Source organism: Chiloscyllium punctatum, chromosome 44, assembly GCF_047496795.1.
Source record: "Chiloscyllium punctatum isolate Juve2018m chromosome 44, sChiPun1.3, whole genome shotgun sequence".
NCBI classification, from domain to species: Eukaryota; Metazoa; Chordata; class Chondrichthyes; order Orectolobiformes; family Hemiscylliidae; genus Chiloscyllium; species Chiloscyllium punctatum.
The window spans coordinates 59,541,572-59,565,171 of record NC_092782.1 but is presented as its reverse complement, the minus strand read 5'-3'; the positions used below and the strand labels follow the sequence as shown (position 1 = coordinate 59,565,171).

Here is a 23,600-nt window from a genome sequence, read left to right as displayed (position 1 = left end):
CCAAATGTAAGCTTTAATTGTTTGGAACTTCAGCTGGAGTCTATCAGCATAGGCAGGAGAAATTCTTAAAATCTGGGAGAAGATTATAATTTATAATATTGCCTGCATGTTAAAAGATTTGGCCAGGTGCCTTGTGTGATTGCAGCACAGGTTTGGAACGCAGATTTCTCAAACTGTGCTGTGGTTTCCTACAGTCAGGAAACTCTGGGAACACAAACAACCTGTTTGAAGTGGATGTGGATGTACAGGAACATTTTCTGCAGCTAATGCCATTGGAAAGTTCTAGCAAAATGGAAGACCTTGCTCTGTAGAATCGGAGTCATTCAGCACGAAAACAGACTCTTCTGTCCATCCCGTCCATGCTGAATATAATCCCAAATTAAGCTAGTCCCACCTGCTTGCTCCTGGCCCATATCCCTCCAAACCTTTCCTATTCATGTACTTATCCAGATGTTCATATTTTACCTGAAATAGTATTCTGTAAGGAATTTCCTCTTTAAGTATTTTGGTGAGGTTAGAAAAATACACTAAGTCCTTCGAAATTTGGAAACAATTTTCAAGTAAAATTTGTTTAAGGAACAAGTATGTTTCAGGTTCTTTAAATACTTTGTCAACATTTTGAATATAACTTTAGCATTTCTCTTTTTCTTGTGTTCAGTACACGGTTAGCGTGATCAATACCTATTTTTTAATCACTTCAGGTTGCCATCAGACTGTGTGCACATAGTATTAAATGTAAATGTAATTATTGTTATAATCTGAAAATAGATGTAATATTTGAAAAGTTTGAGAAAATGTTAACAGTTGCAATTTTGTACAGAACTTGATCTATACAATGAATTATGTATGTCCAAGTAGATTAACTTAAATTTTGTTTTCATTAATTCCTGGAATGTGAGCATTACTAGAAAGGCCAGTGTTTATTGTGCATTCATGGTTGCCCTTGAGAAGTTCTACAATCTGCTTCTCTTAGATCACAACACTGCCAAGTTTCTCCTTGTCAGCAAACTTTGAAATTGTTCCGTGTGTGTCAAGGTTTACTTCATTAATGTATATGAGAAAGAGCAAGATCAGTAATATGTTTGTTTTAATTTGAGTGCATTATGTGCAGTGCAGTGCTGTACCATGCTTCACTGATATTTGGGAATACCTAATACAATACACTACTCTAGGATTTATTTGCTCGTCATTGCATATTTCCACTATTCATGTCATTTCCAGTGTTACGACAAGCTGAGTGGGTAAAACTCACTCTTGTTGAAGCAGGGTTTACTCATTTGCTCAATCAGGGTAAAACTGCTAATTTAGATTTGATAGAGTAATCTCATACACCAATATGGCTGAAATCATTCCACTGTTTACACAAAGAAATGGTCACTTGGGAAGGGTGTCAGAAGCTGATACCTTTCACCTCAAGGAGCTTCGGCAGGGTTGGTAAGGTCCTAGGGAGTGTTGCTGAACAAAGACCTTGGAGTGCAGGTTCATAGCTCCTTGAAAGTGGAGTCACAAGTAGATAGGATAGTGAAAAAGGCGTTTGGTATGCTTTCCTTTATTGGTCAGAGTATTGAGTATGGGAGTTGGGAGGTCACGTTGCGGCTGTACAAGACATTGGTTAGGCCATTGTTGGAATATTGCGTGTATTTCTGGTCTCTTTCCTATCGGAACGATGTTGTGAAACTTGAAAGGATTCAGGAAAGATTTACAAGGATGTTGCCAGGATTGGAGGAGTTGAGCTATAGGGAGAGGCTGAACAGGCTGGGTCTGTTTTCCCTGAAGTGTCGGAGGCTGAGGGGTGACCTTAGAGGTTTACAAAATTGAGGGGCATGGATAGGACAAATAGACAAAGTCTTTTCCCTGGGGTCGGGGAGTCCAGAACTAGAGGGCATAGGTTTAGGGTGAGGGGAAAGATATAAAAGACACCCACGGGGCAACGTTTTCACACAGAGGGTGGTATGTGTATGGAATGAGCTGCCAGAGGAAGTGGTGGAGGCTGGTGCAATTGCAGCATTTAAGAGGCATTTGGATGGGTATATGAATAGGAAGGGTTTGGAGGGATATTGGCCGGGTGCTGGCAGGTGGGACTAGATTAGGTTGGGATATCTAGTTGGCATGGATGGTTTGGACCGGAGGGTCTGTTTCCATGTTGTACATCTCTATAACTCTATGACACACTGAATAAAATGAGGAAGAAAAGGAACTGAGACAAAACAGAGGAGGAATAAAGAATGAAATGCAAGGATATTTAAATGATCGATTTAAATAAGAACAGCAAAGTAATCTTTTAAAAATCAAGCACTTGTTTTCATGAACTTAAACATCCTGCATGTTGCCAGTCAATACTTTTAAGTTGGAGCCCGCAGAGCTTCTGCTTTGGTGTTTTGATGAACTCTTGTGCTATTAAAATTCTTCTGTGTTGGACTTGGAGGCACAGGGTCTTGTAAATAAGTAAGATCTCACATAATTTGAACTATTTTTGGCAGTGGTTAGATGAAACATTGCTCAGCTTATGGACATTTTTGAACATAGCATGTTACCAGTCTTGGCTTTGAGATAACAACTTAATGTTATTAAATGATTTTATTAAATTACTTGAATTATTGCACAATTAATTAGATAGACCGTTTCTTACAAGATTTCAAATTGCTCCTCTTTCACTTTGTTTCAGCATTCCTGCTTGGAAATGTTATTTATTTTTCCTTATTTGTTCATTAGGACACTAGAGGTGTGGAGAAACATATGCAAAAACAATGCTGAGAAATATGCTGCCTTGAACCAGTTTAGACAAATTGCTTTTTCCCCTCTCTCTGCATGTAGGTCCTTATTCCATTACACACCCTTAGTTTATTTACCTCAATCTATAATATTCTGAATCTTAACTGATGGATGCATAGCAAAACACACTTTGCCACTGAAATTATTGCAGTTCATAGTGTATGGTGCAGTTAGTTATCCTCCTGAAAGTTAGAGAGCAGTGAAACTTAGAAGGGATTTTCCAGCTCCTCAAAGTGACACTGGTAGCAAATCTCTTCCCTTCCTACCCACCATCTCTATTCCTCTTGCCTACTTGGATGGTGAGTGCTGTCAGGCAATTCAAATCTGCTGTAGATTTTTTTTTGCATAAAAATGGCATTATATTCACTAGCGCCCTGTGAGACTTGGAATTGGCCCAATTTACATCTCAATGAAGTAACAATATGCTTAGTCTCCCAAGATGTATTTTTGGATTTTTGCAGAGGCTGGTTGTGTTCAACCTGTCAACACCTTTCCCAAAACTATGTTGTATAGAGCAGTCCGAAGTCGTGGGAGCCAGAGACTTTTAATCACTAATCGTAGAATCCTCTGTTTGGACAGGCCACAGGAAGAGTGCCACTTGTGTTACATCATCGACTCCTTTCTTAAAGGAAAAGGGGAATTTCTCAACCACTACTGAGCACAAGCTTAAAATTCAAAGTTATATCGTTATAAATTATTTATTCACCCCATTGGTTAATTTAGGCTTGAAAACAATTTGGTTTTAGCTTTGTACGTCACGCCTGCATTGAATTGGTTCAAACCTGTTTCAAATTGGCTGGAAAAAGTGTTCAAGCAGCCAACAGGATTGACACCACCATTGATCCAAAACTACAACCTTTTTGCTTTTGTTGGTGTGGAAAATTGGAAGAATTGATTTTAGCACAGGGGCCATTCACCACCTAGGTTTTGCCTTGGTTTCGACTTGCTCCGTGAAGCAATAATATTGTATTATTGATGACCATTCTGAATAGATACCGCACTACATGTTGTTAATGGAAATGCTTGAATGGTTAAAAAGCCTAGTGCTTCTCTGTTTCTTTTGCTGGGGTTTGAATAGACAAGAACATGAGCCCATAGCTTCTAGAGGAGAGAGGTAAAACAAAACTATTCAGTCGGTTCTACCATAACGCATGTTCTTTAATGTGAATTGCCTTTAATGCGATTGAAGAATTTAGACCATTACTTGTAGAATGCAAACTTTCCTAACCTGACTTGGCTGTACCATGATTCCTGCACGATTAGTTGACCTGGCATGGCTATTGTGCGGTTTTCATATAGCACAAGATCACACAAGAACAGGGCTATCACGTTATAACAGAACCAACTGCCTAATTTAATCCTTTCTGATTCAACAGCAGTAATTTACTTGTCCTTATCCTGAAAATCATAATTGAAATATAATTGAAGGAATCCTATAGTTAATACAAGGGTTAAAGTGAGAGGAACCTTTATTTATCAACTTTACATATTGAGCATTTTTCCTTTTTGGTGCCTTAACTTCCTTTGTCCCACAGTTTCAGCTAAATGAAAATTTTGGAAGCACTAGAAAATGAGAATAAACCTCTTAAGTTGCAATGTTTCTCCTAATAATTTTAAATTATTGTTACAGAGATGTTACAATCCCTGGCACAGCGTCCAGCTCCAGCAAATACCAATCGTGAGCGTCGACCGCGGTATCAGCATCCGAAAGGAGCACCAAATGCTGATCTCATCTTCAAGACAGGGGGGAGGTAAGGGTGTTACAACCCTCCAAGAACTCTGCGTTCCTCCCACTCTGGCCTCTTGTGCATCTCCCACTCCCTTCACCCCATCGTTGGCTGCCATGCCTTCAGCTGTCTAGGCGCTACGCTCTGGAAATTTGTTATTAGGCCTCTCCGCCTCCCTCTCTTCCTTTTAAGATCCTAAAAACCCAACTCTTTGACCAGGCTTTTACTCATCCTTCCAAATATCTCCTTTGAACATCATTTTTTCCCAGATTGCACATCTGTGAAGGGCTTTGGGACAATTTAATGTGCGAAAGACATTACAAAAATGCAAACAGTTATTGTTGGATATTATTGTATTAAAAATGAGCATGCTTCTCAACAGGTTACTCAGTGTATTTTCACCCTGGCATGCAGAAACTGTTGCTTCTTTGGGTGAATGATTTTATTTTTAAAGAAAATATATATTAAGGAGGTTCTGTAAAAGAGTATTAAATTATTGAGATTGATTCACTGAACACAACTGATAGACTAAATCTAAACACTTGATAACATGTCACTTTAGCTCATCATTCTGAGTTGTACAGAAGAAGTCTAAATTTCCCTCAAAGTTTCCTTCTGTCTGCAGGCAAACGTTTGTATTGCTTCTTGGCATTTTGCCCACGACAGAACCAATGTGGAACTGGTTTTGTCAAGTTATAGTTACGGATCTATCCATGGAGCACTTAGGTTAAGAGCTCTTTTAAAACTTACTCCACTACCCAGGAGTTCAAGGCAATGTTATAACAAAAATACTTCTTGCTAATTATGGTGAATTGGCCTTATTTTAAACTGTTCTGCAGGGGTGATAGAATGCATGTTATGAAGTAAGAAGTTCTTTGAATTTGCATTCATCAAACAATAAATATCCCAAGACAAGTGACTTGGCACTTCAGGTCATGTCCATTTTCACGAGCGCCCTTTTTAATGCCCTTGTTTAGATAGGATATAGTTATATTTTATTTAATGATTATGTTTGTAACATCTACTGCAGGTTCATTCAATTTTCGAAGTATTTTCAATCCTACTCAATCTGTCATGGGGTGCAGGGATGGTTGTGTATTCATGTTCATTTTGCTGCCACTTTACACTTAAGCTGTGCAAAAAGAGCTTGTGTCTGAATGCCAAACTTCATACAGGCATGGGAGAGAATGATTAGAACAGGCAATGGGTACTTTACTATCCTTGTCTGCTATTGTAAAGGATAAGCGAGCATTGACATTGTCTTAGATTGTGGGAGATATAGCAGTTTGTATCAGTAATTGGCTGGCTTGCTGAAAGAAAACAGAGGGTTGTAGCTGATGGAACATGTTCATCCTGGAGTCCAGTTACTAGCGGCGTACCGCAAGGGTCGGTGTTGGGTCCACTGCTGTTCGTCATTTTTATAAATTACCTCGATGAGGGCGTAGAAGGGTGGGTTAGTAAATTTGCGGATGACACTAAGGTCGGTGGAGTTGTGGATAGTGACGAAGGATGCAGTAGGTTGCAGAGAGACGTAGATAGGATGCAGAGCTGGGCTGAGAGTTGGCAAGTGGAATTTAATGTGGACAAGTGTGAGGTGATTCACTTTGGACGGAGTAATCGGAATGCAAAGTACTGGGCTAATGGTAAGATTTTTGAGAGTACAGATGAGCAGAGAGATCTCAGTGTCCATGTACACAGATCCCTGAAAGTTGTCACCCAGATTGACAGGGTTGTTAAGAAGGCATACAGTGTTTTGGCCTTTATTAATAGAGGGATTGAGTTATCCTGCAGGAGAAGGTTATCCTGCAGCTGTACAAAGCTCTGGTACAGCCACACTTGGAGTATTGTGTACACTTCTGGTCACCCCGTTATAAGAAGGATGTGGAAACTTTGGAAAGGGTGCAGAGGAGATTAACTAGGATGTTGCCTGGTACGGAAGGAATGTCTTACAAGGAAAGGCTGAGGGCCTTGAGGCTGTTCTCGTTAGAGAGAAGAAAGTTGAGAGGTGACTTAATAGAGACATACAAATTAATCAGAGGGTTAGATAGGGTGAACAGGGAGAGCCTTTTTCCAAGTATGGGGACTGCAAACACGAGGGGACACAACTTTATAAGTGAGGGGAGAGGAGATGTCAGAGGTAGTTTCTTTACTCAGAGAGTAGTAAGGATATGGAATGCTTTGCCTGCAACGGTAGTAGATTTGCCAAGTTTAAATTCATTTAAGTCGTCATTGGACAGACATATGGATGTACATGGAGTAGTGTAGGTGGGATGGGCTTCAAATTAGTATGACAGGGCAGCACAACATCGAGGGCCGAATGGCCTGTACTGAGCTGTAATGTTCTATGTTCAGAGGTTTAATAGATTTTGGATCACCTTTACTGAGTCTCTTCAGATTTGGGCAGTGGCTCTTGCAAAGTTATAATGTGACAACTCAAACATACCACATGAGGTGTCAATTTTCAGGACCGACCATTATCATTAAGAAGAAGCAGGTTCAAGAGGTAACAGCATATACTTCATATGTGCAGTCGCTATATAGAGCAAATCATTTTGGTGAGACTGAAAGTCATCAGGTGCTAGTAAACAGTATTTCAGCATGAGGGAAGAAGTGAGCTAAGGAAGAGGGAAAGTAGGATTTCAAGGTAGAAAGCAATTGTTTTGATGCTACTCTGCACTGATTTAGTCAAGCTTTATACTTTAATTTGGAGTGTGGATTTATGCTGTATCTCTGTACACAAATATACAATGTAATTAGGGGAAGCAGAAGTATGAGAGAATGTCTTCTGTGCCACTTTGCCTTATTTTGGGCAGTAAATTATAGAGTGGTCATTCCAAAGATTAGCAGGTCATTTGCCTAGTACTTTGAGGGAAGAGTGTGACATAAGAGGCTACAGAGACCCCCAGAATGTTGGTGGGGTGACTAAGGCTTGTGTGGTTTCGATCTCTTTGCGGAAGTAATGTCCAGTTGAATTGTGTAGGTGTGCTTTAAAAGATGATTATTCTAGTGAAGAGTTTGCATTGTTCCTTATGAGAACAAATAGGCTCAACTTGATAAAAATAGTGGGGTAGACTGACTATAATTTCAAGTGGCAATAATGGAAATAATGATCTATGATAGTATTTGATTCACTGTGTTAAAATATTTCTAAGTATTAGTTCAATATGTATTTTGAAAAATAAAAATAACTTCGCATTTTTTTTCTTTAATTGTTTCAAGTTGTGTTGCATTGTCCCTTCAAGTCTGATTTTCAGTACCTCAATCAGAATATTAGCCAAATGTAATGGAAAAATAATTTGCTAAGCAGTGGCCATTATGGAGATATGAGAGTTGTGCCACACAGAATTGAACAACAACAAATGTTACACCGGTGTTCATTTTAAAAATTCCAATATGAAAACAATAAAAAATGTATTTGCGAATTCTTTTTGGTTTTGTTATAGATGAGTTTCTAGAATATGTAGAAAAGAATGAAATTAGTGAATGCTTGAAAAGTCATGACATAATCAAAGATATTCATTTGTGAAAGGCATGTTACATTGATTAATTTGAGACATCAAGTAATTCAGATAAATGTAACAATGTGAATATTTCATAAGAATTTTCAAAAGACACAGTAAGGTATTATCTAAGAGACCTGCTATAAATTAATTGTATACTAAAGACAGCATAATTGAAATGACAATTATTGGGGAACAGAAAGCAAAGAGTATGGATAAACTAATGTTTCTCAGATTGATAAGACATGGGTAATGGAATATCACAGATGTACCTGGAGCCTTTCCATATATAAAAGTTGCTTGATCTTGGATGCCCTGAATGATGATGCTGAAGTATTAAATTATTAAATATCAAATTTAATGGGGAATATGGCAAAATGAATAATGTATGCTAGTGCAGTGGTTAGCACTGCTGCCTCAAAGTACCAGGGACCTCGGCTCAATTCCAGCCTTGTGTGGAGTTTGCGCATTCTCCCCATGTCTGCGTGGGTTCCTCCAGATGCTCCAGTTTCCTATCATCCAAAGGTGTGCAGGTTAGGTGGATTAGCCATGGGGAAAATGCCTCGTCATTTCCAGAGATGTGCAGGTCAGGTGGATGAGCCATGGGAGATGCAAGGTTACAGGGATAGGATGGAATCTGGTGTTCAGAAGTTCGTTGCAGATTAGATGGGCTGAAAGGCCTCTATCTGAACTGTAGGGATTCTATAGTTCTATTTGTGGAGTAGTAGAAGTATTTAATATTGGGAAGAAGCATAGTAACAGGAAATATACTGTCAATATGCATGAGTGCAACAAAAACAGTGGGTACACACTTAATAAATCTTTTAAAGATAGAAGTCAGGTGCAAATGATCAAAAAAGGACAAGTGAAATTCTTGATTACAGGGAGATCTTGGAAATAAAACCAAGTAGAAATGAATTTATGCAAGGCTTATAACATGGGTATTGCCTTACTGCAAAATTGACTACAGTGGTGGGCAGAAGTATGAAATTATGCTTGTGAAAGTTGGTTGACAATTGAAAGCCATGGTTATGGGACATCTGGTATACACGTTTAAAACTAAAAGATACTTATGAGGTTAGATAACAAAATTTTGTTCTGCAAGCAAAATGGGCAAAGACTTGAGCTTATTAGTAGACGGAAAGTAACATAATCAATGCGCAATACTTTCCTGGTGTTCAAGAATTAGTACTGGAGATGATCCTGTAGTGTTGGATTATTTAGCATTATCTGGAACTTGATTTGTAGATTGACATGAACTTGCAAGCAGAAACATTGAATGCAGTTCTATTCAGGATGGACAACTCCAAAATCAACTTGAGCAAATTTCCTATGTTCCTCTGCTCTTTTTTTTTGATGATGGAACAGAACACTGGTTTGGATTTGCTTACAGCTTTGTACTTTTTATGATGTTGAGGAGTTGTGAAGAGTAGGAGAAGGGAAACTTGAGTTGTTACGTTTAAACATCAACTAGCAGAGGCACGTTTGTTTTTTTTTTCCCGAAATGGTATTTAGGGGAATTAGACCATTTGCAAATATAGTCAGACTGGGCTTTGTTTTTTTTTTAAAAAAAAAGCTAAAGCCACTGAATTAACATTTTTGTTTTGTCAGAAATGGATTTCAGAGGCTTTGCTTCCCTCAAAAAAAGCCAAGTTTACATTACTCGTTTTAACAATATAAGTTTACAGCATCAGGTTAATCATCTCTGGGTCAGCGAAAAAATCCTGCAGCAAAAACTGCAGGAAGTGTCTGGAAAGCTAAACCATAAATAACAGACAGACAAGTCTTTTGTTCAAGATGCTTACTTAGAGGTCTATGGATTTAATTTATGTGTTAATTTTTGTTTGATTCTTGCTGTAAAATGCAACAGAATTCAGTCCTGTTGTGTTTTGCACAGTCTTTGCACTAAACATATTGTAGCTACAAAGTATTTTCATGGAGGGAATTGTCTTTGTCTTTTTCTTTAGTATGTCTTGTAGTCGCACAAGATTGTTTCCTCATGTGCCTGTTGTCTTTTGACTTTTTCTTTCACTGTGAAGTTCTGCCTTACAATGAAGTCGTCTGACTATATGAAGTCAATACTCTTTCATCAACTTAATTTAATAAAGTTCCATCAAAAATTGAACATTGCCAAAATACTGTCTACATTGAAAAATCTTGATGGCTTTTATTTCGGTTCCTTTTCACCTCCTTACCTGTTTTCTACACAATTAAGCAGCTGTTTTCATTTAATGTTTAATTTTATATTGAATTGTTTTGAGTTGTGTGTTTTGTAACCTGGTCAAAATATCTGAAAACAGTTTTCTTTTGAAAATCATATCCAGTTGTGTAATTTAGGAAATTCTAAAGGATTATTTGAGCACTTGGAAGTATACAGGCACCACGTCTGTATTTATTGACCTGATCTTTGCACGTTTTTGCTGGTCAAATTCAAGTCTGGTTTCACACTATGGAAGGAAGTTATTGTAATAAAATGATTTGGTATCTGGTTTATCCTATTTCTGTTTCAAATGCAAATAATTTCAAGGAATGCAGTGTTGTAGTGGTAATAAACCAGAAGCCCAGCTAATTCTCTATGGAGATGGGAACAAATCCAATTTGTCAGGAATTTAAATTCAACTCCTAAAAATCTGGAGTTAAAAGCGAGTCTCAAAAATGCTGACTGTGAAACTTATCTTTGCCATTAAAAACCTATCTGAGTCATTAAGGTCCTTCAGGGGAAGAAAACAACCATCCTTACCCAGTCTGGTCCTGTACATAATTTCAGACTCAATAATGTGGTTGACTCCTTGCTGCCCTCTGAACGAGCTTACCAAACTACTTAGTTCAAGAGCAATTAGGGATGGGGAGCAAGTATTGGCATTGCCAGAAATACCTGTAAACCATGAAAGAATAATTCAGGATAAGCTAATGTCACTTGTTGAAATAGAGCTTTATGTTGTTTTCTTTCTAAACAATACACCATTTATTCCGGCATCTCTCGTTCTTGAATATGTGTAATATCAGAGTAGCTTTAATGTGCTGAAAATTCAGAAGCGAGCATGGTATGTGTCCATTTTTGAAATTGGCATGATGAATGCTACTGGAGAATACAGTTCTCTTAAGTTAATTAGACCAGTTCACAAGCCATTCACTTTTCTGATAAGATATATCCAATCTGTATGATAAAATGGGAGTCTAGTTAATTTATGATACTAAGGTTTTGCAAGACTGCAGTCCTTAGTTGCATTGCATGTCCTGTTAATAATGTCAAAAATGCCAAGGAGCATGCTATCTTTGCATTTGATGTTTTTTTTTGTGACAGCATCATCCAACTAATTTTAGAAGTCTAATAAAAAGACAGGGAAAGATTCAATGGCTACATATTGAAGTACTGATTCAAGTTGTGCTGTTTATTAGAATTGTTTGTTTTCTTCCTGTCCCCCTCCAAAAAAGAATTTTTTGTTGACTATAGATGTGTACCTTGACCATGAATAGCTTCTCATTTTGATGCTGGTTGTGATTTTTCTTTAAGTATTGGCTGCAGGTGATGTTTCCTCAATAACTCAGCTCTCTCTCCGTAGCTTTATACTCGGGTTCTCTTGTTTTAATAAATTAATAGACTCCCATTGATTAAAATTATGAAGGTGCTTTTTCTCCCCCCACAGTTGAAGAACAGACCCTTTTAGTTTGCACAATGAAATGCTCCAACGATAGCAAAATGACATCTACGCCATCAGGCATCATGATGAATTTTACAAGATGAATCACTAGTTTGGTTTTATGTATGTTATTATTTAGGTTCAGTCGCAAAGAAATGCTTGCTATAGTGATAATGAATGGCCAGGTTCATAAAATTCCCAATAGGTTCTAATTCTCTATTTTTGAAAATAATACAGTAACCATCATATAACACTGCATTGCAGGGTCTATAAAATATCTATTTCTGGAAGCTTTATGGATAGATATATGGTATAGTGATAGGAGCAATTCCATATGCAGGATTTCCCTTTGACCGATTTTTGGAACGTTTAAAAAATCAAAGAAAATGGGACCTGCTTCTGGAAATAGACAGTAGGCTCTAGTAAGCAGAAATAACATTAGCTTTTCAGTTTAGATCAGTTATTTGACTGTAATTGATTCCCACCTGTGAATATATGACAAATAAAACCGACGTTTTTGGATGCCTGAAGGACCCCATACACAAAGGTCATTAAAAGATCTCAAATCCTTTACTTTGGCTTGGAAATAACTTTAGCGATGTTATTACGGTGTCTCAGTCTTCTCTTTCTAGTACATTAGGATCCGAAGAACAGTCACCAATAGAACTTGCTTTTAATTGTCTTGCATGTTAAGATGGCTTCTAACTTCTTGATTGAGTATTGCTTCCTGCAACGTGAGAAATCGTTGAACTTAATTATAAAAATAATTTGTGGAATAATGGATAGATGACAATACAATATTGTTGAGGGTGCAACAACAAAACCATTAAAGCTTCACAATTATTATTTGAATTTTGTTAAATAACCAGCTGTTATAAATGTTTGCTTTTTAATTTCAGTTTTAGAAGCAAAAGTATTTGTTGATGAACTCTATCTTATTATTGACTGATATCTGCTTCCAGGATCTTGCAGTCAATTTTTCCATTATTAAATAGCTCTGAATCTTGATTTAAATATTATAATTTAACTTACAGAACTTAGTTGAATATAAACAGAAGTGTGATGCAAAAAAAAATCCACCTTGGGTGCACAGTCACTATAATTGACAAAATGCTAAAACATCTGTGGAGAAGTCAGATGAGTTAATATATCAGCTATGATATGTTTCACAGCTAAAATGTTTGCTCATCTCTCCATTGACACTGCCTACTGAGAGTGTTTCCTGCTTCATTCTGTGAGCATTTCTTTGGGTCTATAATTGGTGAGTTTATACCTGTGTACTGATAATTGCCATACTTGATTCCTCATACTTCAATCATGAATGTCACATGCACAATGTGGGATTCTGGCCAAGCAACACCAACATTCTGTCTCTTGTGAAGGCCAGTCCTTTTATCTTCTGGCAGAGCTGGTGAACCAACATTATAATAAACACCATAGGAGGTTATGCGATACCCTGTCTAGTTGTTACTAATGCTAAGCAGTAGCTGGTGCAAATTAGAACATAGAACAATACAGCACAGAACAGGCCCTTTGGCCCACGATGTTGTGCCAAACATTTGTGCTAGCTTAAGCACCTATCCATGTACATATCCAATTGCCGCTTAAAGGTCACCAATGATTCTGACTCTGCCACTCCCACAGGCAGTACATTCCATGCCCCCATCACACTCTGGGTAAAGAACCTACCCCTGACAGCCCCCCTATACCTTCCATCCTTCACCTTAAATTTATGTCCCCTTGTAACACTCTGTTGTACCCGGGGAAAAAGTCTCTGACTGTCTACTCTATCTATTCCCCTGATCATCTTATAAACCTCTATCAAGTCACACCCTTCGCCATTCCAATGAGAAAAGGCCTAGCGCACTCAACCTATCCTCGTACGACCTATTCTCCATTCCAGGCAACATCCTGGTAAATCTCCTCTGCACCCTCTCCAAAGCTTCCACATCTTTCCTAAAGTGAGGTGACCAGAACTGCACACAGTACTCCAAATGTGGCCTTACCAAGGTCCTGTACAGCTGCAACATCACCTCATGACTCTTGAATTCAATCCCTCTGCTAATGAACGCTAATACACCATAGGCCTTCTTACAAGCTCTATCCACCTGAGTGGCAACTTTCAAAGAGCTATGGACATAGACCCCAAGATCCCTTTGCTCCTCCACCTTACTAAGAATCCTACCGTTAACCCTGTATTCCGCATTCTTACTTGTCCTTCCAAAATGGACAACCTCACACTTGACAGGGTTGAACTCCATCTGCCACTCCTCAGCCCAGCTGTACATCATATCTAAGTCCCTTTGCAGACGACAACAGTCCTCCTCACTATCCACGACTCCACCAATCTTTGTATCGTCTGCAAATTTACTGGCCCACCCTTCGACTCCCTCTTCCAAGTCATTAATAAAACTTACAAACAGCAGAGGACCCAGAACTGATCCCTGCGGAACTCCACTTGTAACTGGGCTCCACGCTGAATATTTACCATCTACCACCACTCTCTGACTTCGACCGGTTAGCCAGTTCTCTATCCAACTGGCCGAACTTCCCACTATCCCATGCCTCCTGACTTTCTGCACAAGCCTACCATGGGGAACCTTATCAAATGCCTGACTAAAATCCATGTACACTACATCCACTGCTCTACCCTCATCCACATGCTTGGTCACCTCCTCAAAGAATTCAATAAGACTTGTAAGGCAAGACCTACCCCTCTCAAATCCGTGCTGGCTGTCCCTAATTAGACAGTGTCTTTCCAGATACTCATAAATCCTATCCCTCACTACCCTTTCCATTACTTTGCCTACCACCGAAGTAAGACTAACTGGCCTGTAATTCCCGGGGTTATCCCTATTCCCTTTTTTGAACAGGGGCACAACATTCGCCACTCTCCAGTCCCCTGGCACCACCCCCATTGACAGTGAAGACGAAAAGATCATTGCCAACGGCTCTGCAATTTCCTCTCTTGCTTCCCACATAATCCTAGGATATATCCCATCAGGCCTGGGGGACTTGTCTATCCTCAAGTTTTTCAAAATGCCCAACACATCTTCCTTCCTAACAAGTATCTCCCCTCGCTTACCAGTCCATTTCATACTCTCCTCTTCAACAATACGGTCCCTCTCATTTGTAAATACTGAAGAAAAGTACTCATTCAAGACCTCTCCTATCTCTTCCGACTCAATGCACAGTCTCTGATTACTGTCCTTGATCGGACCTACCCTCGTTCTCGTCGTTCTCATGTTTCTCACATACGCATAAAAGGCCTTGGGGTTATCCTTGATCCTACCCGCCAAAGATTTTTCATGCCCTCTCTTAGCTCTCCTAATCCCTTTCTTCAGCTCCCTCCTGGCTATCCTGTATCCCTCCAACGCTCTGTCTGAACCTTGTTTCCTCAACCTTATGTAAGCCGCCTTCTTCCTCTTTACAAGACATTCAACCTCCCTCGTCAACCAAGGTTTCCTCACGCGACCATCTCTTTCTTGCCTGACAGGTACATGCATATCAAAGACACGTCGTATCTGTTCCTTGAAAAAGTTCCACATTTCAATGACATCCTTTCCTGACAGCCTATGCTCCCAACTTATGTTCCTCAGATCCTGTCTTGCAGCATCGTATTTACCCTTCCCCCAATTGTAAAACCTACCCTGTTGCATGCACCTATTTCTCTCCATAACCAAGGTGAAAGTCGCAGAATTGTGGTCACCATCACCAAAATACCCACCCACTTACAAGCCCATCACTTGTCCCAGTTCGTTACCGAGTACCAAATCCAATATGGCCTCCCCTCTGGCCAGACAATCTACATACTGAGTTAAAAAAGCTTCCTGGACACACTGCACAAACACCACCCCGTCCAATCTACTTGATCTAAAGAGCTTCCAATCAATATTTGGGAAGTTGAAATCGCCCATGACTACTACCCTGTGGCTTCTGCATCTTTCCAAAATCTGTTTCCCAATCTGTTTCTCCACATCTCTGCTGCTATTGGGGGGCCTATAGTAAACACCCAACAAGGTGACTGCTCCTTTCCTATTTCTGACTTCAGCCCATACTACCTCCAAAGGCAGATCCCCCTCGAACTGCCTTTCTGCAGCCGTTATACCACTTCTAATTAGCAACGCCACCCCCCCCCTCCTTTTTTACCACCCTCCCTAATCTTACTGAAACATCTGTAACCAGGAACCTCCAACAACCATTCCTGACCCCCCTCTATCCACGTTTCCGTGATGGCCACAACATCGTAGTCCCAAGTACCGATCCACGCCTTAAGTTCACCCACCTTATTTCTGATACTCCTTGCGTTGAAGTATATACACTTGAACCCATCTCTGTGTCCGCAAGTATTCCCTGTCAGTGCTACCTTCTCCACAGTCTCCCTACTTTCTTGGACATCCTAAAAAACAGGTAACCTACTTGCTGGACTACAAGTCCAGATCCCATCCCCCTGCCAAATTAGTTTAAACCCCCCCGAAGAGTGCTAGCAAACCTACTTCCCAGGATATTGGTGCCCTTCTGGTTCAGGTGCAACCTGTTCTGCAATACAATACAAGGATTGTACCTTGGTGAGAACATTTTATATCAATAGAGATAGCTTTGGAACTTTGCGGAACAAATCCCACAGATGATCACATGGAAGGTTTAGATAGTAGGACTTTGTTCCTTGTAAGCGTCAATGGTGTAAAAGCAATGAGAAAGCTGCAAGAATTTCTAGTGAGGAAAGTTTTTTTGCAAAGTCTTTTGCTAGATATAATTGACCTCATAATACGGACTTTGTGGTAAATCTATATTGTCAATTTATTTTATTTAAAGATTGACTTGATATCTGTTTTATTAAATGGTGTAGCAGGAAATTTGGGGATCTGGTTAGTGCTTCTTAGAAGCCCTACAGTGTGGAAACATGCCATTTGGCCTAACAGGTCCACACTGACCCTCCGAAGAGTAACCCACCCAAACCCATTCCCCTACTACTCTACATTTACCTTAATCTACACATCCCTGAATACTACGGGCAATTTAGCATGGCCAATTCACCTAATCTGCACATCTTTGGACTGTGGGAGGAAATTGGAGCACCCAGAGGAAACCCAGGCAGATGTGGGAGAAATTGCAAATTCCATACAGTTGCCTGAGGTTGGAATCGAACTTGGGACCCTGGTGCTGTGAGGCAGCAGTGCTAGCCACTGAGCCGCCCCATTCATTCTGCCAACAATGTTTTTATGCTCATTATTTCCCAGATAATGGGAACCCAATTTCGACTATACTTTTGAAAACACCAGCATGGCATACCGATTGTTCCTTACGAATGCTTCACCTATTGAACCAAAGTGACACAGAAAAGCACGCAGCTTACCTCTTTGTTGGATCTGCAGGATTTTAAATGAAGTGGCTTGGTCCTTGGTTTTTATGCTCGTCACCCAAGAGCTGTAGCCCAAACTCAGTACTCCGACAGAGAAAAACACCAAGGGTTCCCATTTAGTCATCTCAGTGCCCAAAATTTCCTGTTGAAAATACATGATTGTCTGCTGGGGAAGAGAAAATCAAGCTTTGCTGTGACATCAAATGATTTGCCAGTGCTTCTTTTTGAGGCAGTCCTATTAACATTTCAACCCCAGGGCATCAATGTGGACTTCACCAGTTTCCTCATTTCCCCTTCCCCTACCTCACCCCAGTTCCAAACTTCCAGCTCAGCACTGTCCCCATGGCTTGTCCTACCTGCCTATCTTCTTTTCCACTTATCCACTCCACCCTCCTCTCTTACCTATCACCTTCATCCCCTCCCCCACTCACCTATTGTACTCTATGCTACTTTCTCCCCACCCCCACCCTCCTCTCATTTATCTCTCCACCCCTCAGGCTCTCTGCCTGTATTCCTGATGAAGGACTTTTGCCCGAAACGTCGATTTTCCTGCTCCTCGGATGCTGCCGAACTGCTGTGCTTTTCCAGCACCACTCTAATCTAGACTCTGGTTGCCAGCATCTGCAGTCATTGTTTTTACCTATTGACAATATATGCTTGCTGTGCCAGAGGGTAGCTACATTGTTTGAAAGTGTAATCCAAAAGTTTTCAAATACAAATATTGACACATAGTCAAGAAGCATCGATTGTAACTTCTGGAAGGCTCCTAGCTGTTTAAAGGAAATACAACTATATGGCAACATAATGTCACTTCAGTAAATTACAGCAAAAGTGGATTCTAGTAGGTCAGCAAATATGGCAGCCTGATGACTGACAGACTGAAAACTCATCTTGGAATCTCCTGGGGTCTGGGCACCCTGATTGGAAGCATTTTCAAGGTTGTAGGAAAGGTGTGGAGTAATCTGGATGCAGAAAAGAATTATTTAAAAGTAGGGTAATGTTTACATGTATTGGATAACCTTTAGAAAAAGCACTAGTGTAAGCATTTTGCAAGTTCTTAACATTTTATGTTTCCTCAGTTTTCTTCAGTGCTTCCTATGCAACGTCCCTGGAAGGAAATCTGTGTGGACCACCCTGAACTTAAATTTAAGAACTGAAAGCACTTTTTCCTTGTCTTTGCTGGTTGATCTGACCTTTACAAGCTGCTGGTATATGAACCAGTGGTGCACATCAGTTAGTGTGCATTTTGTTGCATGATCACTACAGGGTCAGATTCTGATGGCCCAAAAAGCAACTCGGTTCACTGATGCTTGGCATCTGAGCTTGTGCACTTCTATGAGAAAATAGCCCAACAGCAATGAAACTGATTTTATTATTTGCAAGAGGTGGGGAGGAGGAAAGTATAAGAATATTAACAATAGTATTTTGTAATTGTTTCAAGGAATACATTTTTGAATTTTATCAAATCAGTACTTTATTGATCTTTTTTATTATTTACAGGCGACGTTGATGTTAGTGACAGGTGGCACTTTGACTTGCCCTCTGTATCTCTGATATCAAAGGTATCGGAGTCCTCCCATCGAGAGCAGTGGACACACCTCACCATGGCTGTCTAGAGATCAACACGTGCCTGGTATGTGCCAGGCCTTGGGCAGACATTGCAGCCTCCGACAATAGCGTAAAGTGGCTGGCAGGCTAAACAAAACGAGAATTGATAATGCATCTACAAGAACACTGCTAAGTGTTAATTCTTATACATCATTTGGCACCTTTTAGAATGAGAGTGAAATTGTGAGGTGGCCTGTGTGTCAGTAAGTAGTAAAACAAAAGAAAAATCCATTTAATTAAGGATGGGGATTACTTCTCAAGTCGAAGACATTTTGGCTTCATTCATCAGTATCTTCTGGTTTCAGAATTTTTAACTTTGTGCAAATGTAAACATTCTTCATATAAAAATATTGAAATTTGATATGAAATGGCAGAAGAGAAGGAAGGCAGTTTTTTTTTTGTTGAATGGAAAGTGAATCATAAAAAGGCAGTAATCCTTCCATGAGGGTCATATGGGTGGCGCTGAAGGGAGGGAGGGTGAGAGATGAGGGAAATGTTTTTCCCATAAACAATTTGGTTGGCACTTTCAGTGAAAACTTGGCTGTACTCCTGGATAATGGGGCAACGATATTGAGCTGAACATCCCAGATCCTATGTGGTTTCTGCTTATGGGTGCTACTTAAAAGTCAGTAATTTTTTTTTGCTGTCACTGATTAGAAGAGGTTTCAGTTTTATTCATAAAAAAAAGTTAGTCCCAGAATTGCAGATATAAAGCCAACCTTACAATTGCCATCCAATAGAACATGTTGGCCGTGGAAACCAATATTAGGGCAAAGGAGCATCTAATTCAGTTTTGTTTTTACATTCAGTTTTTGGAATTCTTTCAAATATTTGTAATCTTATAAAACCTTTGTTTATTTTCCACTCTTTTGGCGACGCCGATGAACACATGAACGTAGACTCGGGTGGGTTTGAATTTTTTTTGCACAAAAATTGTCATCTGGTTGTCAGTTCAACTGCAGTTGTGAGCAAACCCATTTGCTTAAATGTGTTTATGAAGGTACAGCTATATGCATCAAACAGATGTCACTTTAGCAAATTTATTTGTAATAGCACTGTAATTTCAGTTTAATGCTTGCCATTGTTTGTTTCTTCTGTTTGTAGTATCTGCTTGTATAATACTTAGTGGAAGCTAAGTGTAGAAGTATATGTTTGGCTTTAAGACACTGCATGGTCTAATTCATGAGTTGCTAAACTTTTGGCTGTTGCCAGTCTTGCAGTAAAAAAGAAAGTTGTTGACCTAATTAAGTTTCTGCTCAGAGTTTTTGTGCACACAGGCACGCGTGTATTTTAAATGATGCAGAATGAGGAGGACTAAAAGTAATGGTGATGCTGTGTATAAGGCATTAAAGTTCATTTCATCAATGTTTTCCAAAATCATCCTAGCTTTTGGCTCTTGAAGGCCTCTCTGGTTGCTATCTGACTTTGATGGATTTCTGAAACTACATGTGTAACATTATCACATCCAGAAAAGGCAAATTTGTTAATATATAGAATGCAGATTCAAGCTCTTCGCTGCACGAACTGCTTAAGTTCCAATTTACTGCTTAAGAGCAGATAATGTTTGGGGGGGGGGATGGAAAATATTAAATCATTGTTTATCCCTGTACACCCACATGACTAACTTCTCCATAGTCGAATCATTAATAACCATGAATTTCAAAAGATTTTGGGAACTTCAATTATTGCATGTCCCAAATCCATTGGGTTAGAAGCAAAATTACCTAATGAGTTATTGAGAGACTGCACACTAGTATTTCAAATTTGGAACCAAAACCAGCCCAATCTGTTGGAATTAAAGTCTCCTTTGTCAGTCCTTGGCCGGCTTCATGTCTGCTTCATATGGAAACCCTTCAAAATGCTGAAGACTTTCCAAAACAAACTATTGAGAAATCCAGACAGGTAAAGCTTTCCTGATAGCTATGCATCCTGCTGCATGGATACCGTCTCTCACTTCGATCAACTGAGCTTGAAGAGTCTAGGTCTAGAGTTCTTTACATGTCCATGGGTATTGCTGGAATTTATTGTTATAGATCCACTGTTTGCAGACTATAGAAACAAGCTTCTTGCTCTGCCACCTGGGACCAACTAATCTGATGTAGCAGGATTGCTTGAAGCTGAGAAAAAAGATTCCAAGATTCCCAGGTAGGTCCATTCCTTCAAGGCTTCAGTAATAAACCAGGATGATCAGTCTGTCATTAATAAATCCTGGGATACAGCTAAACCTCTCAACTTTGGTGTCTGACTGCCTGATCTACTTTACAAAATTGTAGTATTCTATCACTTGGCACGATTAACTTTCATACCCTCTGCCCAGAGAATGGAAATTAGACAGCTGATGGCATGGGTTTCAGCACCTTGTTATGTGAATGGAAAATGTCAGTAACACAACAAGTGCATGATGAATAGCCCAGCATATAATGGCTGCTTGGGTTTCAGGATTATTTGTGAAATGGATTTCAACTTTGTTCCTGGTGAGGATAGAAGAATTGCAGAAAATGGCTCCTAATTTGGCCAAAACTTGGCAATCAAGGGGCAGGCTGACATGGCAACTGTGAGAGGGATACAAGAGGAATGTTCCTTTTTAAGCTGAGGATCAGAATATGTCATGAGACAGAGTAGAAGAAAGTTTCAGTCTATACCTGACCCTAAAACAATATGGTGCTGATCCTGGGTGATTGAAATTGGAAAATTATTCAGAAATTACATTTCCCAAAGGCTACACCAGTCACTCTGATGTTTAGTTTAAACTGCATGTGGAAGTATGTGGAAGTCAGGTAAGTACAAGAAATGGATTCACTGTGTCAACTGCCATGATCCATTCACCTTATTGACACTCCCAAGGCTGAAATAAGAAGACTTGCATATGGATATGGTGATGGACTGCCACAGGCATCATTCCTCACAAGGACTCAGGACTTCCAGGGAGAGGGGTGGGAAGAGTATTATGTTATGCATCATGCTGTACAACAAAGGTTATTTTTGACTGTAAAATGAGCAGCACGGCTAGGTTGGCTAAATTGGTGGACATTTTTGTACATGTTCGTATGCTCCTGTTCAGTAGCTCCTTGTATTAAAACAAATTGCATTTTCAGAAATGTTCTTTGACTGTGAAATGTTTTAGGGTGAAATGAGTTCATGAAAAATCCTGTATAAATGCAAGCTCTTTAATTGTATAGTATTGAAGTGTTCCTTTCTGCCTCTGTTGTGAATCACAAATTCCTAACAATTTCAGTGTTTTAAATTTTAAAAGCTAATGGTTTGCTTTGTTAACAATTCATTGTTTCGTGATATGTTGTGAAATTCATATTTTGGGATTTGAATGTTGCGCAGATTGAATCTCAACTGTTTGTGTGGTCAACATAATTCCTGTTCTACTGGAACAGTTAATAAAAAAAAAAATGAGAGGCATGTAATGCTAGCAACATTAAACTAATGAATTAGTACTTCTCTCTGTGTTCTAGTATGATCTATTTGCTGTTATTCAGAATGAATGGTTGCGTTTGATCAATATCTGATTGAACAATATGGCAGGAATTGCGAATCAGGATATGTGGATATCTTTTATTGTTTCACCAAAAATTCAAAATAGTAATTTCACATGAGCTAGTCCAACAGATTATACTTTTGTCAGATGGTTGAATGTGAGCTGTAAAATGAGAAGTTTGTGTAGTTATCTTTTATTTTTGTCTTTAATATTTTGGTTAAAGTTGTGGTATGGTACAAAGTTTAAGCTTGTAAGCCACTTTTCTTTTATTCGTTAATGGGACATGGATGTTAGTGAAAAGGCCAGCAGTTATCGGTCACCAGTTAGGTGCCACCTTAAGCTGGTGCAGCTCTCATGCACAGTTCCATTGAAGAGGGAGTTTCAGCATTTTGACCACAGTGCCATGAAAGAATAGCAATATAGTTCCAATGGTGACCATACCGTGACATTCAATGGTGAGAGATTTGAAGGGGAATTTGCAGGTAGTAGTGCTGATATGTATCTGTTGATCTCCTAAATGCTAGAGGTTGTAGATTTGGAAGCTGCTCAGTGACATTTTATTTTACAATGCTCTGGTGCCGCCCCTTGGAGCACATTACATTAAAAACAATACATAAATATAACCCTATTGTTCTATCTTCAGATTCTTCACATTGCAGAGATATGATCTGCGGTCAAAATCTCTGCTAACCCACCTGGTTTAACCCATGCCTGTTAAAAGCTGCCTTCAGTTGTAACAAAAGTAAAGATACATTAGAATTTACTAATAGGTTAGCAATAGCAACCAAACCTTTGTGGTTGTAATATTGAAATTGACAGGTTTACTATTGCTACTCCATCTGTATACGATGTTAACCATGGGAATCCAGAAGATGCAGTCTGATTTGTTTCAGCTGTCATAAATTTTAATTTTAAATCAATTGATGTGAACCTTCACATTCTAGTCCTGTTAGTATTCATGTAAAAGAAAAACACTTTTGTGGTGAAACTGCATTTTTAGCACATACTTAATTTTATAACTATTAATCAACCTAGGTCCTGAAAACCTAATTACACATTTGTGGAATTGCAGAATTTCTCCATTTAGTGAAAGTCTAGATTTTTGAAATTTACCTCAAGTTTGGTCTTTGCATTTCAGCTTCTATCTTGGTCCTGTGTGGATCTCCCTTTTTAAAAATACTTCCTGTAAAACAAAATTTTAAAATTGATTGGTAGTTACTTTTACTTCCTGGTTAGGTGCCTAAGAATTTAATGTTGATTTGACTACTTAACCCACTAGTTGCTGGGCATTTGAGATCCTTACAGTTGGTGCCTTGACTAAATTAATGGTGAAACCTGCATTTCATCATGTGCTCATTTTGAACAGCTTTGTTCTCAGTCAGTGGTAACCACAAATTCCAGACCACCATGATTTGGATTATAGGATCATTCTGACGGTTATACATCCTTTCTGTACCTTTTTATTATTGTGTAATGTGTAGGTACTACGCCAAACATGCCCTT

General features: G+C 39.2%; 1 protein-coding gene and 1 long non-coding RNA gene across 3 annotated transcripts in view; one reads left to right on the top strand and one right to left on the bottom strand.

Moving 5' to 3' along the window:
- upf2 (UPF2 regulator of nonsense mediated mRNA decay) overlaps positions 1 to 22,060 on the top strand; it is a 106,435-nt gene extending 84,375 nt beyond the window's left edge. For both annotated transcript variants that reach the window (XM_072563026.1, XM_072563027.1), the window contains 2 exons: positions 4,403 to 4,523; positions 18,503 to 22,060. In XM_072563026.1, coding sequence (XP_072419127.1) covers positions 4,403 to 4,523; positions 18,503 to 18,512 — 131 coding nt within the window. In that variant the 3' untranslated portion in view covers positions 18,513 to 22,060. The remainder of the gene's footprint in view (positions 1 to 4,402; positions 4,524 to 18,502) is intronic.
- On the bottom strand, positions 10,943 to 23,275 carry LOC140467011 (uncharacterized). The gene is made up of 3 exons (XR_011955324.1): positions 23,211 to 23,275; positions 16,997 to 17,168; positions 10,943 to 12,367 (listed from the first exon to the last, which is right to left on the bottom strand). It is a non-coding gene; the product is annotated as an uncharacterized lncRNA (long non-coding RNA).
- Positions 23,276 to 23,600: the final 325 nt, after the last annotated feature.